We start from the raw sequence: 17,055 nt of genomic DNA, 5'->3' as shown, positions 1-17,055 counted from the left end.
TGAAAACCTAGTTACTTTCATTGCTTTGTAAATATGATATTTTAATTTCAATTTGCTAAAAGCATTAAGACTTTAAATTGCATTGTCACTTTGATCTATTGACTTATTTTATTTAGTTAATTGATATTTATACATTGTTGGGTGTTAAGTTAATTTTGCGTGACAAAGAGACAATAACTATACCCAATTCAGTAATTACATACTTTGGATTTGTAAATCAGGTTAAGTGAGTATCGGATATAATAATTTTATACACAAGTACACGTATGTAACGATGCGATGAACGTAGTTTTTTATACGAACTACAGAAAACGAAATAAATGACGGTGACGGTGACGGTGGTGGTGACATACGTGAGAGGGACACTTTCTTTTTTTTTTTTTTTTTTTTTTTTTTTTTTGAGAAATGATGAGAGGGACACTCCCTTCCTTCCATATTGACATTTTTTTTTTCTCTTTCTTCAATAACTATTTTGACGGAATTACCCTCGTAATTCATCTCGAATACCAAACAGCCCTTCTATTCGGATTCTTGCTCTTTCGCCAACAGTCCAAGACAACTAAAACTTTTCCGTGTCTGATCATCGATTTTCCCTAGCTTTCCCGTTTTCTCGTTATGGACTACCGGTGAAGAATATCGACGGACATGGATTTTACGGAGGGCGTCGGAGAGAGCTCTTCGCCGCCGAGAAGCTTCGGGAGCTTCAGCAACCACGATGTTAGGAACAGCGTCTTCAATCGCTTGGTCGAGACAGGAAACGAAGCCGCCATAGCCAATCCTGATTTCAGAGACCATCTTGACGGCCATTTCAATCGATTACCGCCGAGGTATAGCCAATGACTTTCTTATCTCGCTCGGTTTTTTAATTTTTTTTTTATTACTTACTACGAATATGTTTGGTTGTGGACGTTTCAGTTTTTTTTTTTTTTAAAGCCAATTGAGCATGTATGAGTTACAAGTTTTTTTTTTTTTTTTTTTGTAGTTCCTTAGTTTTCATTCGCTCCTATAGCTTGTCAAATGCCTGTATCTGCTGTTCAGTCTTTTGAGCTTTGAAATCGATTTCAATAGTATTGAACTTATAGTTTGAGTTTGCTTTATGTGTGTGGAATATGGAGATGTATTGTTTATAAAGGTTCATGCTGTTTTGTTGCTCGAATTGATTTTGAGCTTCAAGCATTTGATTATATATAACCACAGTTACTATAATTGGCTTTATTCTATTTTGAAATTGGATTTTTTTTTTCCTTCTGATTCTTCTTCTTTATTTTATCCATGTCTAATTGTATTAGTTGCGGATCCTCAAGTTGTACTTAGAGAGATTAAGCTTTTCTTTACTTCAATAATTATTATTTTCTTCTTTTGTGTGTGTTTGAGAATGCATATGTATTCTATGTTACCTTAACAATTTCATTTTACAAAAAAACGTGTTACATGATATGTTTATGTGAGTTAACCAAATTTCCATGTACCCTTTTCCTTGTATCTGTGTTTGGTCTCAGCTATGGACTGGATGTCAACATAGATCGAGCAGAAGATGTTTTGGTACATCAAAGGCTTCTTGCGTTGGCAAAAGACCCAGAGAAACGACCTGCTTGCCATATTCGTTTCATGGAGGTAACCGTATCCGGTACACAGTTTTGTTGTCAGTCTCGAATAAGCTTTGAATTTTAGTGCGAAATCGTGTACCTTTTATTCATCTTCTGTGGATGGATTACTATTCAATCGATTTAGTTTTCTTTTGCAATTCACGATCAGATACAGGATTGCATTTATTTTATTACTCACGTCTCACCTACATGTGAAAAATCTCTTTATATTTTTTGCACATATGTATGTTATATATTTGGTTGTATGACGAGTTCTTTACGTCACAACCCAGGCCAATTCGAATTTTCTTAAAAAAAGAACAAAAACATCGTGGAAGGTATAAAATTCAACCCAGACTACTTTATGTTATCTAATGTATTCAAATAGAAAGTAGGTCTAGAATATTGTAGCATATAATTTTTTTCGGAGATGGTTTTAGATGTTTGAGAAGGCACACTATTAGTTTTTGTTTTTCTTCAACTTACAAGATTGCAAGGAGTCCTACTATCTGCGCGCTTGTGCTCATTTTAATCCCTATATTTAGTTTTTATTTCTCATTTTTTTTTCTTTGAGGATTCCTCATCCTCCATCCTTGTAATATCCGATTTCCGTATCATGAAATGACTTTGTTCTAATATAATGAAAAATGGAACTGTAGATAATGTGTGATTGCAACAATTCACACCGACATCATATACAATTTTTAAACTATCATCCTTGTAATTTATAAAAGAATGATCATGCTTGCCGTACTACAGCGAACATTCTATTTGCGCCAGATATCTCGCTCTTTACAAAAAGCGTGTATTGCTGATGGCATGTTAAAAATCTTAAATCCTTTCTTGTGTTCGATGTGCTATAACATGTTCATGAAAATTTTATATGGTTTTGTGGGTATCATAACTGATTCTTGTACACTAACATTTTACGTCATGTATTTTCTCTCTGTGCATTGCTGTTGCATGCTCGTTTTTCTTGATTATTTTTCCTTTGTGCTTTACAGAATGTTTCTAAATTGGATGGCAACGGCGATGAAACAGATTTTAGAAGTCTTATTTCAAAGCCAAGGCCGCCACAGGACGGGGCTGACGAGGAAGTGTTGTCACATAAAAGGTATCCACCTCCTAGTGGTGTTATTGATGTATGCGTTTTCCCTCTTTGTATTTCTATACATTAAGTTTCTAAGGAGTTCTAAATCCCCGTTTATTTTTTTCCTAAGCAGTTCCATATATAAAAAGAATTTTTTTTTCTTCTCAATGAATGCCTTTTTATCTAATTAATTTTTTTTTTTCTGGATTTCACAATTATTTATATCCGTGTGTATTTCTCTGTAACTAGAACAAAGAACAATGCAAGTGAATTCGAGCCTTGCTTTAAGCTTGAGGACTTAAATCTGGATGTTAGAAAGCATTCAAAGGATGTGGAAAAAGGGTATGCGACAAAGAAGGAATCTAAAAGGTACTATTTCTGCAAAATTTATTACTATTTTGTATCTTTCCAGATCTGAAAGCCTCTATTGAAAAAAAATGATCTTCAAAGATCACGAATAAGCTGGACATGCGTTTTTCTCATGATATTTTTAGTGCAAAAAATAACAAAGAAAATTATATTCCCAATAACCATGCCAGCTGAAAGCAATAGATGAAAAGAGATCCATGGGTAACAATTGCAATTGATTTGGAGTTGGTGAAGCATTCCCAATAACCACCTAAGTTATCGAGTCCTCAAATTTCTGTATCATATTGCATTCCATGTTTGAATAGGATACCTCCGAACATAAATTTTTATTGTAGTACTCGATTGCCGCAAATGGTTTATCTTTCTTTAAGCATTGTTGAGTGGCCTTGCTAAACCTAACATATATATATATTTATAACCGTGGTATCCGAGTTAAGACCGACTAAATTCCACGAGGCCCTGGCATTATCGATCGGGAGAGTACCCCAGTGGCCCCTATTATTTCGTCCAGGGGGAATCGAACCAGGGACTGACAATGTCCCGTGAATCGCCCTTACCACTAGACCTAAATTTTTTATATATTAAGTCCCTGGTGAATAAATTGACTGAATGTTTATTCTTCTTTGTTCTATAGTCCGTGTGATTAGTGATTCGGATGCTTTGAATCAATATCTGTCTGCTGATTATTACAACAGATGTCTCTGAGCCTAGAAATTCAATAGATATCTTCAAAAGGTTTTTCAGTCGTTTAATTCTGCAAACCATACATATCGGTGGATACTCGTACAAATATTTGTGCACTATAAAAAGAATATCGAGTTCAGTCTCACAGTTAAAAAGATTAAAAGTTGACTAGTAACTTGAATAATGCACAGGCGACACAATACTCATATTCCTGTTCATGAAGTAATATTCTCCACCATTGACAAGCCTAAGCTTCTTAGCCAGGTAATATTTTAGCGTGTATATCATTTGCTTTATGGTATTTTAGCAGCACGCTGAAATGTTAAAAGTTTACAGAGTTGAATTTGACATATTTTAGCATCCTTAATTAAAATTAGCGAAATTGGAAAGTTTTCTTTACTCAATGAGACCAAAGTGTGAGAAGTAAGGATGTTTGACATGTGAATTAGCTACCAACTGCCGTCTCGCAAATAGCTAATAGGGTGATAAGGTATATGCTAACACTTTTAAAATTCTTTGTGAAAAAAGGTTATTACACTGTTAGATTCCTTACGATCTTTAAAAAAAAAAAACCTGTGACACATAAAAAAAAGTGAATTATAACAAGTTTTTGTTTTCTGTAGCTTTCTGCTTTGCTTTCTGATATAGGACTAAATATTCGTGAGGCACATGTCTTCTCAACAACAGATGGCTATTCCTTGGACGTATTCGTGGTTGATGGATGGCCTTTTGAGGTAGTATTAAATATTAATTAAGTATAGAACTATTGTATATTTCATCTTCACAGCCTTAATGTGTGGGAGCTTATTAGTGTTTGTATGAGAATCACGTATGATAATTTCCGGGCTGTTATTAATATTATGTTCTATGTGAAAAAAAATGAAAATAAAATTGCATTTGCCCTTGTCATACAGATTTCTTTTTTATCTATCACATCGTATATCTTTTTACGATGATAAAATTAAGTTTTATATCATTTTACGATGATAAAGGTATTTTTTTAGTCGAAAGGAGTCTAACCCACTGTGTATTGGCGAAGCCTTTTCAACAATGCTTTTGTTCTGGTTATTTTGTTGTGACTGTAGACCTTGCACATGACGTTTTTATTTTTTATTATTTTTTTTAGTCTTAAGCTGTTAATAAAGAGTAACTATAAGGAGTTTATCAATATGCGGTACGAGTATTATATTAAGGATCACGTTTATTATATTTCCATTATGACAGGAATCTGTGCTTAGTCGAAATGTTGCTGACTTTGCAATGTTGTGGTCAGGATACAGATGGTTTATATGGAGCTATGGAGAAAGCTATTGCGAGAAGTGAGGTAGATTGGGTTGTTTCTATGATAGCTTTTGTACTTTTCTTCGTCGCCTTCGTGAACCAAGATAAAGACGCAATGGAGAAATTATTACCAAGACCAAGAAAAATAATGTCTGATATCTTCTTATGTAAACACGTTAGGGATCATGGTCTGGTTCATCACGCTCACTTCTGGCGATGGAGAAATCATTAGCAACAGAAACTAAACTTGAGTTTTGGGAAATAGATAGAAGATTGTTGAAAATAGGAGAAAGAATTGCATCTGGATCTTGTGGCGACTTGTAAGTCAGGATTTTAGCTCGTGTCAATTATTTCTGTAATTTAATGCTCTGTTTCTCATTTTTGTAATGTTGTGTGCACTAAGGTATCGTGGAGTGTATCTTGGCGAAGATGTTGCAGTAAAAATTCTCAGATCTGAACAAGTGAATGGAGCGCCACAAGATGAATTTGCTCAAGAAGTGGCTATTCTAAGGTTAATAATGTCTTAGAGCACACTTTCCCGTAACTGTAATCTGATCAATTCTATATGTTTTCTTTCTTTAACAATCATATGGAGAAAGTATATCCAATAATAGCTGACATTATTGACAATGTATGTCCAGTCTCTGTTTCGATACCGTGCAACAAAAACTCTTGTAGTACTTGCCATTCTTTAAATACTGATATTTTTTCCGCACTATTGTCTACCTTTTTCTGAATGCAGGGAGGTTCAACATAAAAATGTTGTTCGTTTTATTGGTGCTTGTGCTAATTTTCCAGATTTGTGTATAGTAACAGGTACATCATCTTCTCTCTAATGGGGCTGGTTTGTCCCAAATTAACCAGGCTGGCGTGTATGTCTGCTATTGTCTGATTCTTTTGGTCTTAAACCAGCTCTCTGTCTGTAATTTGGTTCTCCAGCGTTTGCCAGACACTGATCATATTTTTTTAAATGCATTTTTGTTTAATCTAAGAGAAAGAAATTCAGGTACATAATCTTCTATGTTGCTACTACATTCATCCTCTCTTCCTATATACACAGGCTGCCCTTTCTCTCCTGTTTCATCACTCCCTTCCTCTGATTCCTTCCTCCTCCATACTCTATTTTATGTTTATTGTATTCAATACACTTAACTTAGTCCGTACTTACGACACCGATGTATCAAGGTTTAATCAATTAGTCGCATTAATTTGTTCGTGTCCTTTTATTCAGCACCCTCTATTTTAATGTTCCTTCCTAATTAATGTCGTACGAATGATTTTTTAGGGATCACACTTGTGTTTCTTTTCCACGGGATATGCTTATATTCGGCCGGCTCTAAAAATATATTGTTTGTACAGTTTGTGTCTTGTGGTCATTTTCTTATAATAGTTATCTAATTCTGGATGCCCACTATTGCCTGCAGAGTATATGCCTGGAGGAAGCCTATATGATTATCTTCACAAGAATCATAATGTCTCGAAGCTGCCACAGTTGCTGAACTTTGCTATTGATGTCTGCAGAGGAATGGAGTATCTTCATCAAAAGGACATAATACATAGGGATTTAAAGACGGCAAATTTGCTTATGGATAATCAAAACGTAAGAATTCAGCAACTTATATAATAATATTTTAATTAATAGTAATACTTTAACTGATCCACGTCCACCCACCCTGAGGTTGTTATGTACGATAGAAAAAAGTAGGAAGTGGAAGCGATAGCTTTTTACTAGAATGATAAATTACTACTGGTAGCTTGCAGTCGAAGAAAGAAAGGGCAGGGAAAGGAATAGGCGTTAAGTTGCTAGCCTTTGCTGTGTTGATTGTTGGGAAACATAAGGGTAGGATGGTAATTAAGAAGAAGGTCAGCGGAATTGTTGTAAGGCGGGTGTTCCAGTCAGCAACTTAGTTAGAGAATGGTCAGTGTACTAGCAAATCATCTCTTGTAATCCAAGTATTTTGGAAGAGAGCAAATCAGGCAGGTCATCTCGTACCCCTCCCGTATCTTCTCTTCGTGCAATACATTTGTACAAGAGCGGGAATGAATACATTGCCATTTCCCTTTCTACAATTCTCTGTGTTCTTGATTGAAATTGATTGAAATAAATCTATTTTTCATATCAAAGACTACTCTAAAAACCAGGCATTTAGATGACAGAAAAGAGCATGGGTTTATGTTGCTCATCATTGTCTCTCGAAATTAGCACTGTAAAAATTTCTCTCATTCTCCCTAAAATAATGTTCATATATCATTCTTGAGGTATGTAAGATGTGATGGTCAATCGTATCCCAGAGTGCATCTTAATTGCATCGATTCTACTAGATATATGCTTGAATTAAAAAAAATTTCTTGGCTGATGGTGTAACTATCATTTGCTTTAATGGCGAACCCAGATGTGCCTTTTGATGGCGCTGGTATTTCATTGAATCAGTTTCTTGTATTGTAAATTGCAGCACTCAGCTTAAACAGAATCGTTGCATGGTCTTGATGAAAATTTGCTTCCTTATTTTTCTATGTAGGTTGTAAAGGTAGCAGATTTTGGTGTAGCTCGGTTTCAGAATCAAGGTGGAGTAATGACTGCAGAGACAGGAACTTACAGATGGATGGCGCCTGAGGTTCATTTCTGTTGACATCTTGTTTTCTCAATTTTTATTTTTATTATCAGTACAATAGGCAGGACCTACATCATGGCATATAAAACGTAAGAATCTGAATTTAAGCAGTCTTGTCTGTCCGCTTTCCTCTGTTAATTACCAATTGAGCTATGGACCGTTCAATTTGAGTAGGAAGACATATGCATTTCTAAGGTGAACTTTGTATTTTCCCTGGTTTTCACTGTTATTCTTGCAAAGAACAAATCAGACTTATGGTTACTGAGAACTGACAAGCTAGAACTAATCGGGAAGGTCTGGTTTGCAGGGAATGAAGTCAATGCAGGAAGGAAAAATTGTTTCCAAATAATTGGAAGAAAACAGAGAACCAATAGGATTTCGGTCTAAAATTGTTAGAAAGTAGGAGGTGCCTACTAAGTTTCCATATGAATTAATCAGTTAGATACCAAATAATCAGTTAGATACTAGATTGCCATATGGCGAGACTAAGTTTGAATCATCAAATTAAGGAGTTACGTATTTTTTTCATCGCTAGCTTTTGCCAGTCCAGATATGAATTTTTGGGCTACATATATTTCAATTTGTCATAGCAGCTAAGTCTGATATTCTCTTTACCACATTTCCTATATATGTTTCCGTTATTCCTTCAACTGTATTTATGTCAATTAGAAATCTTATTGCTGTATGTACTTCCACAAGGTAATAAACCATCAACCATACGATCAAAAAGCAGATGTATTCAGTTTTGCTATTGTACTATGGGAGCTAGTGACAGCCAAGGTTCGTGTTTAAGTTGCGAGGATCTGAAATTAAGCTTGTCTTTGTTAAACTCTTCAGTGGCTGGGACATTGAAGTAACTGCATTTTGCAGGTTCCGTATGAATCAATGACTCCTCTACAAGCAGCACTTGGAGTGAGACAGGTCAAAGTGTTTAGTAGTTGGTTTAACAATTTTATTTTCTAGATACAATATATTTATATAGTTGTGAATTGCTGCAATAGGAATAGTTGATTGCATCATCATTGGTGATCAAAATTTAAGATAAGGAAAAAAAAATGGCTGTCTAGTGATATCAATCATGGTCGTCTATCCTTGGAACATTTCCTTATGAGTGCTTTTGGTTCTGAATATTTGTTATATTTCACGAGACCTTGTGTGTGCTATATGCTATGGAATTACAATCTAGAACGGTAAGCAACTGATGACTTCGTAGTGGTAATAGATCCTGGATTGAAATTATATTTTAGCCATCAAATTCTAATTCCAAAAATTAATTCAAGAACATAGCATCAACACAAGAGTCCATAGATAGGGTTTTTTATATCTGCAAATCCGCAAGAAAATTCTGGAATGTCAGTTGCCTCGGACGCTTATTTTACGAAGGCAAATTCTTTTGTTTTTTAATTTTAAATATTAGTTTATTTAATTTTTTATTATTTATTATTTATTTATCTTTTTTTTTTTAGTTCAGTTTGTGTAAAAGCTTCAAATATGATGTTTGATTCATTATCATGTGCGAAATTCCTAGAGACCTGAAAAGATAATTAAGCTTAAAGTACACGATGTTTTTATAAGATACTTATTCCAAAACTGTTTAATCTGCGTGTAGTCGGTGAAAATAAGTGATGTTGATCACTGATCTATGCTTTCAACGCTTTCTTTAATTTTTTTTTTTTTCAACAGGGATTGCGTCCAGATCTTCCTAGCAATGCACACCCCAAGTTGTTGGAGTTAATGCAAAAATGTTGGGACTCTACTCCTTGCAACCGACCTTCCTTTTCTGTTATAAGAGCTGAACTGGAAAGTCTCCAACAGCATCATGTAAGTTCTCTTCGTCCTCCCCTTTTTTCTGTTCCCATAGAAGCACGGATCTGAACTCCGATGCAATTAATTCATTTCAGGAGAATTCCACAGATAACGTAGTTTGAAACGTCTACACAAATGATACCGATCAATTGGCGGCTCATTTATAAAGCCTTTGAATGGGGATTGGTACTTTATGCTTTTTCTCCTCTTTTGGTTTTCACTTCTTGTCCCACAGAATATATAGAGTTTATATGTAAACGAACAAAAAAAAAAAAAAAAAGAAGAAAGAAAGTTGACAAAGGCTGTTTGACGTGTTTACTCAAAGATAGGGGCGGCATTGATAGATTGTTGTACTAATCAGTACAATGTAAAATGATTGTTTTGTTCTATCAACAAAGATTGTATATATTGTTTTGCTGTATCAACAAATTTTGTATATATTGTACTTGCGACGCTGTTGATTGTTTTTTGATTTGGGCATTTTTGTTGCTGTTCGACCACCGTCTGGATTGACAGGTTGAATAAAACTTTCAGCCCGGTTATTTTAATTTCTTTTCAGACCTTACGTTTGTAGATCTAACCAATCTTTTATTGTTTTGCTTAGGCAAATGAACTCGTGTACTACAAAAAAAAAAAAAAAAAATTCAATTTTTTTCTTCTTCTTTCACTAATGCAACGCAATAATTTGTTTTCCATTGTCAAAGCTGTGCCTCATCATCACACGTCAGCAAGCGTTGGTTAAGAATTAGTTAATAGAATATGCAAGTGGCTTGGATATTGTAAACGTGTTTGTGCGTGTATATTAGCACACATACCGGAGTAGTTCATTAGCCATCCCATTCCTTTTTCCTTGTAACCTAAGAAAAAGAGAGCAAGAAGATCTTTTGAGAATGTTAGCGATCAAGAAGAGGCTCGTGATCGCGGGGAAAACACACGAGCGAAGAATTGTTGTGAGGTTTTGGGCTCTGTGTTGAAGCTTGAAGACCGAGATCAAGAGTTTGATTGATCTTTGTAAGTACACATATGAAGATAGTGGATCATTACACTAAGACTCCCTCGTTACCTGATTGGATTAGGATTTGATTTGATATGAGCTAGGATAAATTTGCGTGTATTCTTCTTCGTTTTACATTCGTCCTGCTCTTTGCGCTCAAATAACATAGATAACTTCATCAACATGTTATTTATGGTTTTGTTGCTTTACAAGGTTTTCAATTGTTTTTTTGTCATTTTGTGCTCTTCTGCAAAACAAATCTGCAAAACAAGCTCATGTTGAACAGTCAAATGTCGCAACATCATAAGATCATGGTTGAGAAGGCCATTAAGATCATGGTGGAGAAGGTGAAAGTGCGGAGTGTCTTTCAATTCCTTTTGAAGAGGGGGAAATTAAAGAGGCGGTTTTTGGGTGTGCAAGAAATAAATCCTCGGGTCCGGACGGCTTCTCCATGGCCTTTTTTTTCAGAATTTTTGGGGGATTATAAAACACGACGTTATCCCTTTCTTCATGAAGTTTTGGGAGTCGAGCATCATCAACAAAAGCGTCAACGAAACCTTTATTTGTCTCCAATTAAAGCCGGTAGACTATCCATATCCTCATAATCACGATTAATTCCCACCACACTATTCCTCTCGATATTGATTTTGAGTCCCCAGTCATTGGAAAAATTTCAAAGGATGAGAAGTAGGTTCATCCAGTTACCGATCTCTACTTCCCTAAAATAGAGCGTATCATCTGCGAGGTGTGAGATGGGGAGGCTTGGGTTCCCCATTGAGATTGCACGAAAAGACCCATCTTCTGAACCTCTCCGAATATGACGAGACATGGCATCCGCCACGATGATAAAAAGGTAAGGCAATAGTGGATCTCTTTGCCTAATTTCTCTCGAGCTTGAAAAGTGTCTCTGCTCTAGCTCGTTAATAACGATGGAGAATGAGACAGACGAAACGCAACCCTTTATCCATTTTCTCCATCTAGCATCGAACCTTTTTTTTCCAACACAAAGTCCCAAAAATTTCCATTCGACAATGTTGTATGTCTTCTCAAAGTCGATTTTCAACACCACTCCTTTCTTATTAGGTCTCCTAGTTTCTTCTAACACCTTATTTGCGATTAGAATCAAATCACAAATTTGTCTCCCTTTCACAAAAGCGCCTTGAAAATTGAAAATAGTTATGTCCAAAACCTTTTTTTATCCTTTCCGCTACCACCTTTGCCAAGACCTTATAAACACAAGTCACCAAACTAAGAAAGGAAGAATGGCTGATTTCCTACCTTGGCATGCGGCTAGGTCACAACCCAAGAGAAATTCTTTTGGGATCCCATCCTCTCTAAGAGACTCGCAGGGTGGAAGCGAGGTTTTATTTCGATAGGAGGGAAACTTACTTTGATTCAATCGGTGCTGTCTGCAATACTGATTTATTTCATTTACGTATTCAAAATGCCGGTCGGAGTAGACAATGCTATGAGAAAAATCACGAGAAGGTTCTTGTGGGAAGGCCTTGATAGGAAGAAAGGATGTTCGGCAGCCGCATGAGATGTGTGTTGCAAGCTAAAAGAAAAAGGAGGTCTCGATATATGAGGTTTGGTTAAGAAAAACTAGGCTCTTCTCGCGAAGTGGCTTTGGAGGTTTCCTTTAGAGCCTGAGGCGATGTGGCATAAACTCAATGTTGCTATTTATGGCATTCAAGCAAATGGGTTGGATCCGAGGTTCGCTACAAATTGCAATTTTCAAAACCCGTAGAAATATGTAACCTCGGTCCTAGATGAATTTTATCCCCGCTGTTGTTGGGTGGTTTGAGATGGAGGTACTACGCATTTATGGGAAGACATGTGGTGTGAGAACGAAATTTTTGAGCAAAGATTCCCCGGTCTTTTCTATTTGTGTCCCTAAAAGAGCAGCCTATTCTTAATTTTACAGTTTAGGTTTAGGGCTCGATGGTGTTGAAGGATTGGGATCTCCGTTTCTCAAGAAATCCATCGGATAGAGAGGCTTCAGAATATGCAGCTTTTTTGGTTGATTTGGAATCAGTGTATTTTTGTGCAGGTGTGGCAGATCGAAAGGCTCGAAAGACTTCTTTGTCAAATCAATGACCGCTGTCCTTGACCCGGCAACATCGGTCCCTATTGCTCCATTCTTTGAAGCCATTTGGAAGTCCGCTACTCCGAAGAAAGTTGATATTTTGGAGAGTAGCTCTCTCAAAAGAATCAACAGAGCAGATCAAATTCAAAAACAGAATCCTCACATGTTCTCTTTCTAAATTTCTGCACTCTTTGTCGAAGAGCTCAATAGGACGCTCATCACCTATTCGTTGATTGTATTGCTACCTCAGGCATTTGGAGGTGGCTCTTCAATAAAATAGGTATTCCTAATTCCTCAGTAATTCTTCTAGCATATTATTTTGGGCTTCATTCTTTTCCAAGAAAAAATGTGCGCTGGAAGGAGTCAGTCAAGACGGGAATGCTTGCGGGATTATGAACTATATGGATGCGAAAAAACAAGCGTATCTTCGAGGACAAGGAATGAGATCCATAAGTTTTGAGGGAGGTCCTATGGCTCCATGCCTTAAAAAAGGAATTTAAGTTATACTCTTTGGCGGAACTTCTGCGGGATTGGGCAAACGCTCTTTGAGATGGGCACGTTTTTGTGTTTCTATTTTGTGTGTGTAGTTTTTTCGGGGTGAAAATGTTGTTTTCTGTGATGCTTCACAAGGGGCTCTTGATTTTTTTCTAGGCCATTTTTGGTTTCCCTGCTTTGCTTCTGGTTTTGTGTGAATGATCAAGCTGACACATCAAAAGTTGAACATCAAGTAGAAGCTACATATCATAAAAAAAATGAAGATCTTGAAGTATGTGACGACCAATATTTTTTTTTGTGTAAACTTTATCAAGAGAAAGGACGAGAAGAATCATTAGCAAACGTGTAAGATTTGCAGATATGATAGCTTTTGCGTTCAACACAATAAATATGATTGAAGAAGAGCCTAGATGTTATTAAAAGGCTCATAGGATTAGTCAATGAAAGATGTAGCATCAAGCCACGTGTGAAGAGACAAAGTCTCTCAAGAAGAACAACACATGGCTTCTTGTGTTATCACCAAAGGACAAGAGAGAAGTTGGGTGCAAGTGGGTGTTCAAACTGAAACCAGGCATACCAGATGTAGAAAAGCATAGATAAAAGGTCACGCTAGTGGAAAAAGGCTATTATCATATTTAAGGCATTGATTAGTCTCTCAAGAAGAACGAAACATGGCTTCTTGTGTCAGGACCAAAGGAAAAAGAGTACTTGGACTTGAACTATGATTTTCTTCCGTTGGAACCGCTTGGAATAAGGCTAATTGGGGTAAAAACTCGCAATGCCAAAGTGGAAAAGATAGGAATGTGGTCATCGTTCTTCGCTTTCTTCTCTCGTCAAGTGGATGGATCGTCATTCGTCTTCACCTAAAAATGAGGGAAAATAAGCTATTGGGACGCAAAGGGTCTTTTTTCCTTTCTCTCCGAGAGAGAGAGAGAGAGAGAGAGAGAGAGAGAGAGAGAGAGAGAGAGAGAGTAATGTGAGGTGGGTGGTCTTTTTTCCTTTCACTTTGAGTTTAGAGATAGCGTAATGATTTTGGCACAGTTTTTTCTTGAGTGAGAATGACTTACCCAAAAAATGGTGAAAAACAAGGGTACTTACAGGGGTTCAAGTATGTTAGGTCATGGTTATGAGCATGTGGACCACATTTGGTTAGAGATATGGGTCCGGGCGAAAAGGTCCTCTGGTTTTGAGGGTTATGGCGGAGGGATCATCCGGTTTCAAAAATTTTGGAGGGATCCTCCAGTTTTGAGGGTTTTGGTGGAGGGATCCTTTGGCTTTGAGAATTCTAGGGGAAGGATAATTTGGTTTTGCAAATTCTGGCATAGGATTCAAATGGTTTTGGGACCTTTGGCAGAGGGATCCATTGGTCTTGATGTGTTGACAAAATGATCTTCTAGTTTTAGAGATTTTGGCAGGAGGATCTCCTGGTTTTAGGTCCTTTAGCGAGATGATCCTTTGATCTTGGCATTTTGGCGGAATGATTTTCTAGTTTGAGTCCTTTGGCAGGATGATCCTTAATTTGGTTTTGGCATTTTAGTCAGACTATGCATGAGATTTAGAAAAAAAAAAAAAAAAGATTGGTAGTAGGTTATGTATAACTGTTGGAAGGAACATTGTTACACATAACCTGCTACCAATCTTCTTTTTTTGGGTACCATACACATTTGTAACTGCTACAGGTTATGTGTAACTGTAGCAGGCTGACTCAATCAACCCAAAACCCTCCAAAAGGTACCATACACATTTGCCACATCTTTCCTTACCCAAAATGGGCCCCCACTACCTATTTAGGGCACTCCCAACACCTCACAAATGCTATAAAAACTAGGGATGACAATTTGGTCTGGACACGAAACAGTTACGACACGATTTAAAGTAAATTTTTATTTCAATAAGTGGATCGATTCTTAAATCAGTCGAACACGCTAACACGGTTAAATAATGGGTCAAAATGACACTATTCCGGTAACACAATTAAAATCCAATTAACACGAATATTAAATGGTCGACATGAAATACGATTAAGATCCACACAAATACGACCTAACTAAAAAGATTACGAGTAATAGCGCGATTAAAATCCAGTTTAAACATAATTAATATTATATATGGCATTATATATATTTGTAAAATTATTACTATATATAAATAGATTTAAAAATAGTTGAGCTCATATGTTCCAACAATTAGTTTTTCAATCAATCAAATTACAAAGAACAATTAGGAACAATCACAATTTAAAGAGGAATAACATTTTAGTTAAATAATTGTTTTGTTACTCGTTAATTAGTTTTGAAATTGAAATATCATAGATACATACCAAGATTGTCAATTAGTTTTGACATATATATGTTTTTATTCATTATTAATGCATAATTATTACATCAAATGTAAATGTTTTTATATAACTTCAAAAAGTTTAATGAGTTTTATTCAATTTTAAAGAATGTTATTCAATTTTATTTAATTTAAAGAGTCGTAACCAACTGACTTCAAGAGCCATAAAATTTGAATCATTTAGTCATATTGTCCTCAAATTGAAATTTGGTCCAGACACGAAACACGAAACAATGTTTTCAATTACTATATCAACTTGTATGTTTAGTTATTTTCACTAACTAAATCAATTAGTATATAGTATTTTTTTTAACAACGCCTTTTTTCAATGGAATTTGTATAACAACGCTGTCAAATGATATCGAACATTTACCGTTATCGAGAAATGAACTATTTATCATTATCGAGAAACAAACTTTTGAATTCATGTATAACATTCTATATATATTTTAAAATTTGAATTAATTATTTTTAGTAATAAAATCAAATCAAATGCATATATGCCACATTAGTTGTTTTCAAGTACTAAATCAATTAGCATGTAGTCTTTTCATAACAATAGTGTCAATGAAAATAAATATATTTCTTACAAAGCTTAGATAACATATCAAATTAGTTATTTTTCAATTACTATTTATTAAATTTTCAAACTATGTTAAATATATCATAGCAATCATGTCATGTGATTTTATTGAACAATCACAATTCACGAAGAATACGAAGAATAATCCTTAACTTTGTGTATAACGACATATCAAATTAGTTATTTTTCAAGATTGTCAATTAGTTTTGACATTTTATTATTGCTCAATTACTATATCTTATGTAAATTTATATAGTTCTAGCATGATATGTGTTGTTGCACGAAACTGAACAACGATTTAAAGCTTCGAGCGGTTCGACCCCAGGGTCGGACCAATTGGCCGCACCCGAGCCAAGGGTGTGGACTCGCAAGTCTCGAGTTGAGGTTTCTCCAATAGGAGGTCTTCTCTGAGGAGAGAAGGGGGTGAATGAGGGGGGGGGGGGGGGGGGGGGGGGGGGGGCGTAGTTCAAAGCATGTGTCTACGCCGTGTAAGGTGCGGAGCCTGGAGAGTGTGCTCGACTGAGGAGACAGAGCGCGGATGAGTCCTCGGCGACATCACGGGACTCTAGGATCGAGTAACCCCGAGAGAGAATGTGTGTTTTCTATCTTTGGAGACGTAGGAGATTCTCAGTGGAGAATTTCGGACGCAGCTTTATGCGTTGGACGCGTAGGAGATTTTTAAGTGGAAAATCCTAGACCCAGCTTATGCGTGGGACGTGTAGGGGATTTTCAGTAGAAAACCCTAGGAGCAGCTTGTGCGCTAGATTAAACGCTCGATCAGAGGAAATTGAGCTCAGAAAGTCTCTGACAGCGTTTCAGAACTCTGAGAGCGAGTAATCTTGGAGAGGAATGAATGTGTCTCTCCCCCTCACTGAGAGAGGGCATTTATAGTGAATGAGGAGGCATAGGAGGGCCTCTGGACACAACTCGAGGAGCGGGCCGCGGGTTTCGGGCGTGCGAGGCAGTTTCGAGGCGCGCACGTAGCGAGCGGGAGCGCTGCGCGGGCGCGCACTTGGCGCGGCACGCTGGTTGGCGGGCGCGGCGTGCTCTTTCGAGGAGCGCGTCGAGCGTGCGGTCCTTTCGAGAAGCGTGCCTCCTTCTTGAGGCGCGCGCGTGGGGGGCTTCTAGGAGC

The 17,055-nt window shown here is 36.7% G+C and overlaps 1 protein-coding gene across 1 annotated transcript; it reads left to right on the top strand.

Moving 5' to 3' along the window:
- Window positions 1-487: 487 nt before the first annotated feature.
- LOC149390537 (serine/threonine-protein kinase STY17-like) lies at window positions 488-9,976 on the top strand. The gene is made up of 16 exons (XM_089619278.1): window positions 488-827; window positions 1,500-1,614; window positions 2,591-2,700; window positions 2,926-3,045; window positions 3,921-3,993; window positions 4,353-4,463; window positions 5,003-5,053; window positions 5,191-5,330; window positions 5,414-5,521; window positions 5,753-5,826; window positions 6,435-6,610; window positions 7,530-7,625; window positions 8,322-8,402; window positions 8,493-8,543; window positions 9,306-9,443; window positions 9,524-9,976. Exons 1-16 carry the CDS (start codon window positions 646-648, stop codon window positions 9,548-9,550), a joined length of 1,653 nt encoding a protein of 550 aa, XP_089475404.1. The 5' UTR covers window positions 488-645; the 3' UTR covers window positions 9,551-9,976.
- Window positions 9,977-17,055: the final 7,079 nt, after the last annotated feature.

The sequence above is a fragment of the Urtica dioica genome, chromosome 7 (assembly GCF_054948205.1).
Source record: "Urtica dioica subsp. dioica isolate 48M chromosome 7, U.dioica_male_clone48M_v1_H2, whole genome shotgun sequence".
In the NCBI taxonomy this organism is placed as follows: Eukaryota; Viridiplantae; Streptophyta; class Magnoliopsida; order Rosales; family Urticaceae; genus Urtica; species Urtica dioica.
Note: the sequence above shows the minus strand (reverse complement) of the source record. Positions and strands in the feature narration are given on the sequence as shown.